We start from the raw sequence: 6,641 nt of genomic DNA, 5'->3' as shown, positions 1-6,641 counted from the left end.
TAATTTAAAATCTGCACATTTTTTAAAATGTGAAAATTTTCTAATTTTTGTAAGTATGCATATTTTCAAGTTTTAACATTTTAAAATCTTTAAAGAAAAAAAACAGAAACAGAAAAAACAGAATAGAGAAAAAATAAGTTAAAAAAATCGGCAGCACCTAATTGAGCCGGCCAAGCACGTGAGGGGTGTGTAAGGAGGAGAGAGCCGTTGTATGCTTTGCTGGGGCACGGCCCACGTGGCAGTGAGGTCAAGGCAAAACAAAACGAGGCAACAACGGCTCTCACATCTCTCTCTCTCTCTCTTCCGCGATTCGATTCCCCAATTCTGGTCAAAGCCCTAGCCTTTCTCAGTCAAACCTGACCAAATCGAATCCCCACCACCACCACCACCACCTCGCCATTGATTTCGGTTTCGAATTGCCGGCCGCGGTGGACCTCCATGAGCGGCGACGTGTCGAGGTGCGCGAGGCACCCGGCGCAGCCCCCCTTCACGGGCTTCTGCTCCGCCTGCCTCCTCGAGCGGCTCTCCGTCGCGGCACTCCCTGCGACGCCCCCCGCTGCCCCCCTTCCTCTCCCTTCACCTCCTCCGCCCCGAGAGGCCACGCCGGCGGCGGCGCAGGCGCTGGAGGGGAGGACCACGCTGCTCCGCCTCTTCCAGCTGCACGACCAGCAGGACCGCCCTCCGTCCCCGACGCAACAGCAGCAGCAGCAGGAGGCGCCGCCGCAGCTGCAGCGGAAGCGCTCCCTCCGCCAGTCGTGCGAGTGGATGGTCTGCTGCGAGCACGGCACCGGCGCCGACTCCTCCTGGCTTCCCTCCCGCCAGTCCTGGGACGCCAACGACCCAGCCTCTGCCTCCACATCCGCCGCAGCCGCGCCCAGCACGAGCACCGCTGCCTCAGCTTCCCACCTCGTCCTCCACTCCAACTCCAAGGACATGCCGTGGTGGGAGCGCACCCGCAGGGCCGCCCACCCGATCAGGGGCCTCCTCGGCAGGTCGCTGTCCTCACACTCATGGAGGGACACGGACGCGCCGGCGAGGTCCCGGATGCAGGGTGTAGCGGCCAGGATCAACGGCGGCGGCAGCCACTCCGTTTCGTCCTCCGCCGGCGGGGTCGACTCTGAGGTGTCGCCCGCGGACTCGCTCCACGCCCAGCACCTACATAGCGGCGCTCGCCATGGCAGCGGCTCCCTGGCCAGGCGGTTCTACTGGCTGGGACGCAGCCGCAGCGTCCACTACAGCGAGGAGGAGACGAGGAGGAGCCCCGGCACCGGGATGCTGCGCTTCAAGAACCATGGGAGGCGCCTCAACCTCTTTGCTATGCAGAGACATCAGCAACAATGATAGCTAATCTCTCTTGCCTATGTAACTTGATCGTGTTGATAATTCGTCTCATTCTTTCTACTCAGATAAATCAACTGATGATAGCTCAACTCAGATTAGCAAATAATTCGTCTCATTCTTTGCTAATCTCTCTTGCCCATTTACTTGTGGTATGTTATAGTAGAATAATCAACTGCTGAACTCAGATAACAAATATAGAAGCTGATGAGAGCTGACCATGTTTTTCAACTTTTCAGAGTGACGACCGAATGGATACACTGCTTTTTCGCTGTGGTTGGAAATTATTTATGTGTCCATGAATGAATTTCTTTTGACCAGCCATTGATAAATATTTCTTGGATTCATCTGAGTACGTGACTTTGACGTTTTCGTTGATTCGACCCTCAACTTAGCAACTCTTAGAGCATCTCCAGCCGCGTCCCCCAAACCGTCCCCCAAACCGCGCCGGATTGAGCATTTCGGGGACGTGTTTTGTTCGTGCCGCGTTTGGGGGACGTCGCTCCCCAGCCGCGTCCCCCAAACGCCGCCCCCAAACATTTAAAATAATTTTTTTAACACATAAACCATTTATATCAAATGTAGCATATGAAAAAAATGTTTTCGAGGATTGTTTTCAAATTAAATTACAACAAACAATAAAACAAGTAATCAAATATAATAAAAAGGGCTAGATGATACATCAAGGTGCCACGGTATTTCCTTTGATCCTCCACAAATGCTCAACGAGATCAGCTTGAAGTTGCTCATGCACATTGTCTGTCACGGATCTCTGCGTGCATGGCGATAAAATCGGCAAAATTTGCGGGCAACTCATGATCAACCTCCGCGAGAGGGCCTTGACACTCATAGGGACCAACATGTGACCTAACATGATTCTTGCGGTCATCCTCGATGATCATGTTGTGCATGATCACACAAGCCCGCATCACCTCCCACATTTGGTCGTGAGACCAGCTTAGAGCAGGTACCGGACAATGGCAAATTGTGCTTGAAGCACACCAAATGCCCGCTCGACATCCTTCCCGCAAGCCTCCTGTCGTGTAGCAAAGTGAGAATTCTTCGGACCCGATGGATTCGAGATTGTTTTGACAAAAGTGGCCCATTTTGGATATATACCATCGGCTAGATAATAGCCTTTGGTATATTGGTGGCCATTGATCTCATAGTTGCATGGTGGAGCATGCCCTTCCACTAGTCCGTCGAACACCGGAGACCGCCGCAACACGTTGATGTCATTGTGTGATCCCGCCATGCCAAAGAAAGAATGCCAAATCCACATGTCATAATCTGCCACAGCCTTCAAGCACCACACTCGCAATATCCATGACGCCCTTTGTATATATCTTGCCAAGCAAACGGGCAGTTCTTCCATGCCCGGTGCATGCAATCGATGCTTCCAAGCATTCCAGGAAATCCTCTGGCAGCATTTTGTGCCATGATCCTTGCAGTCTCTTCCTCAGTTGGCCCTCTCAATTAGTATTTGCCAAACTTTCCCACCACAGCTCGGCAAAACTTGTACATGCACTCAATGGCAGTAGACTCACTCATGCGAAGGTTCTGGGAGGCGCTGGCGACGTGGCGGCGGCACGACCGGCGGGAGCCCCAGCCGCGACAACGGTGCTGACTCGCAGCACAGATCAGACGCCCAAACGGCCGGGAAATCCAGCGGCGGCGGTGGGGTGGGAGGCGCGGGAAGGAAGGAGCGACGAGAAAAGAGGCGCGAACCAACGGTTTATGCAAATAGTCACCGACATGTGGGAGTCCGCCTCGTGTCCGGCGTCCCCGGAGCGTCCCCTGTGGGACGGGGACGGGCTCGGGGCGCCGGACACCGTATCGGGCCGCGCCGGACAAAAATGGGCTTTGGGGGACGCGGCTGGAACGCTTTTTTTGTCCGGCGCGCCCCAAATCCCTTTGGGGGACGCTTTGGGGGACGTGACTGGAGATGCTCTTATACTGACTCGCAGTATGCTATAGCCCAATTTGGTGCTATTTGCATGTCATTGATTACATGCAAGTCATGAGCTTAGGGCATCTCCAACGCCTGAGACACAAATGGACAGTGTTTTTCATCCGTTTGGGTCGCCCGGCAGACACGTGGATGATGTGCGGATGTCGACACAGACGGCTGCCTCGAAAGTTAATCCCCAACGCACAACCGACCCAAAACGGACGAGGCAAAACGAGAAGCGCGCACGACGCCTAGGGTGAGGCCGGTGCTAGCGGCGGCGTGGCGAGGCACGTCACGGCCGGCGTCCAGGCATCCAGGCATAGGCGCCGCCGCCGTTGAGGTGCGGCGCGGCATCGAGGCGAGCTGGCCCACCCCGCTGGCGTGGCATCCAGGCGAGGCGCGGGCCGTCGCGCGGGTGGTGGACGGGCGGCCGCCGGAGCCCGCGGCAGGGGCTGTGCTCGCGGCCGGCATCGTGGCGAGGCCTAGAACCGCCTGGCCAGGGAGCCGCTGCCATGGCGAGCGCCGCTATGTAGGTGCTGGGACGCAGCCGCAGCGTCCACTACAGCGAGGAGGAGACGAGGAGGAGCCCCGGCACCGGGATGCTGCGCTTCAAGAACCATGGGAGGCGCCTCAACCTCTTTGCTATGCAGAGACATCAGCAACAATGATAGCTAATCTCTCTTGCCTATGTAACTTGATCGTGTTGATAATTCGTCTCATTCTTTCTACTCAGATAAATCAACTGATGATAGCTCAACTCAGATTAGCAAATAATTCGTCTCATCTCTACTATAAAAAGCCAATGCGACCGTGGTACGTTCGGCCTTTTTCATGTTAACCCTGCAAAATTTGAGAAGCAATCCGTCGTCCAAGTTACAATATATCACCCTTTTTTTTCCTCGAGGAAAAGGTAGTGGACCCGCCGTCTCAAACGACGAGGCGGCCGGAAGCAACTTTGCTCTCGAGTTGGGCAGGCCCAAGGTTCTCCTTCCCAGCCGCAGGGGCGCAGGGCGCTAGGCTGCGCTGCCGATGTCCAGGAGGACGGCCTGAGCGCACCGTGGATGAAAAGGCACAGGGCACACGATCGCACTGCCAGTGTACGCCGGAGCTGAGATCCATACTGTCGTGGCACCGCGCGTATCTTGCTGCCCGGTAACTACAACCTACGCCCGACGAGTACGACAGGGAGTGAACTTACTTGGAGTGCGATGCATTGCTAGGCTGCTGAGGTAGGGAGCACAAGTAGGCAAATACCCTGCCCTGCCTCCTAGATGTAGACCTGAGCTGAGCGGCCCCGGAAAATGAGAAACTTCGGCGATGGAATTCAGCATAGCACCACCGGAAGGGCCATCTCTAGGGTGGTCAACGCCGAGGTATGTGGACTCGCTGGGCGGCTCCAGATGCGGAGCTCAAGACCCAATCCCGCTGTCCTTGGTGCAAAACGCCAATGCTTGGTGGACTGATGACTCGATTTGGTACAACAGGAAGTAGGAACAGAGAAGAGATGTGATCTTCAGTCAGTAACTCAGTACAGCAAGCCGGTGTTTTTTTTTAACGAGCAAGTCCGTGTTGGAGAGAACAAAGGGAATATCCTTTCTACCTCCGTTGGGGAAATAAAACGGTGACCAGTACAAATAGCGAGACAAACTTTCAATATCAATGTTACAGGCTGACTTGTTTTGGCTTCATCCAGTGGCTCAGCAACATGTAATGCACAAAGAAATGAAAAAGCAGGCTTTTCAGGAAATTACACCTAACAGGTAGCAGGTCGTGAGATGCGAGCTACGGGATTATTATCCAGTACATCTTTCTTTATTTTACATAAAAAGGAGACGTTTTGGGGAATTGGTGTTTAGTTTTTTTTCTAAATGTAAACCATTGACATTCCCCTCCTTGTTGCATGCGTGTTCGTTGTCGATGATGCATTCTCCATGGCACAAACGATTTCGTACAGTTGAAAAAAATTTGCACCGTACATTGTTGACATATGGATTTAAATACAGGTTGATATTTTGGCTCTTGGGTGCATATGCTCTCTTTATTTTGATATACATCTTTGATATATTTTAAAATGTTAAAAATCTAAACGAAAAATACACGTGTACATGTTCACATGCTATGTGCACACAAAGTTATAAAATAAAAATCGCCTTGTCTTTTCAACTATATAAAGAGAAGACAAAATTTGTTTTTTTAACTATACGAATGCACATAGATTATCGAGATATACATGCAATTTTTTTTGTTAAAACTTTTTGGCAAATAGAAATAGATTTTTTGAGTGGAGAGAGCATATGCACCCAGAAGCTGAATTAAATTTCCGTTTAAATACTACTAAATATAAAATATTGTTAATTTACTATAATATATTCGTAGCAACGCACGAGCTATGTGCTAGTTCTTTGCTAATCTCTCTTGCCCATGTAACTTGTGGTATGTTATAGTAGAATAAATCAACTGCATCCTCCCCTCTTTGATTCTTCAAGCGAGAGAGAGGTGCGCCCCGCCCTTCGCGACGGCGGCCGCCTGTCCGGCGGCGGCGTGTAGGTAAGGCTAAGGTAGGTCTTCTCGGCGGCCATGGTGAGCCCCTTCTCCGCGGACTCGGGCAGCAGGCGTGCTAGCGGCGGCGGAGGCCAGCGCTGGCAGCCAGTAAGTCCAGGTTCCGCGGCGTCGGGAAGCAGCAGCCCCCGTCCGGTGGTCTCGGGGTTGGGGCTGTCGTCGGCGTCCGTTTCCTCTCGCTCGGCGTCCCCAGGGCAGCAGAGGCTGGGTGTGGTGGACGTGGCGGCGGTGGTGACGGCGGATCTGGAGGCAGGCGCTGAGGGCGGTCAGATCTGGCAGGAGGCTGGGCCCTCGAGGAAGACGCTCTGGCGGCGGCGCAAGGCCGCGCAACGGGAAGCTGAGCGGCGTGCTGCCACAGCGGCGGCTGCGGGGCGCTCGGTTTCGCCGGACTGGCAAGGTCGCTGCTTTAAGTGCGGCCGCCCGGGGCACAAGAAGTGGGAGTGCACGTTTGACATGCTCTGCTTGCGCTGCAGCCAAGCCGGGCACCCGGCGGCGGAGTGCAAGAGGCCTCGAAGCCCGAGTCATGAAGAGGAGGTGCTCCGGCGTGAGGCGCTAGCCAAGCTGGCGCGTCGCACAAGTTTGGGCAGGGAGGAAGCTGATCTCAGGCGGGAGGCGCTAGCAAGGCTGGCGCCTTGCGAGCCGGAGGTGAACCTCCTGTCCACGCCCCCGGGAAGGGGGCGGCGCGAAATCCGACCCCTTGCTGAGTGCGCCACGGCGGGTGATCTGGGAGCGGACGATTCTGCGCCGCTGTGTGTGGTGCGTCGCACACCGGTGATTCAAGAACTGGAGAGGC

The 6,641-nt window shown here is 54.3% G+C and overlaps 1 protein-coding gene across 1 annotated transcript; it reads left to right on the top strand.

Moving 5' to 3' along the window:
• The first annotated feature begins 438 nt into the window (after positions 1-438).
• LOC124686205 lies at positions 439-1,363 on the top strand. The gene has a single exon (XM_047220194.1). It carries the CDS (start codon positions 439-441, stop codon positions 1,339-1,341), a length of 903 nt encoding a protein of 300 aa, XP_047076150.1. The 3' UTR covers positions 1,342-1,363.
• Positions 1,364-6,641: the final 5,278 nt, after the last annotated feature.

The sequence above is a fragment of the Lolium rigidum genome, chromosome 2, assembly GCF_022539505.1.
Source record: "Lolium rigidum isolate FL_2022 chromosome 2, APGP_CSIRO_Lrig_0.1, whole genome shotgun sequence".
NCBI lineage: Eukaryota > Viridiplantae > Streptophyta > Magnoliopsida > Poales > Poaceae > Lolium > Lolium rigidum.
Note: the sequence above shows the minus strand (reverse complement) of the source record. Positions and strands in the feature narration are given on the sequence as shown.

What these genes read in the sequence shown, in the direction of transcription:
- LOC124686205 (XM_047220194.1), top strand. Translation starts at nt 439, where the DNA reads ATGAGCGGCGACGTGTCGAGGTGCGCGAGGCACCCGGCGCAGCCCCCC.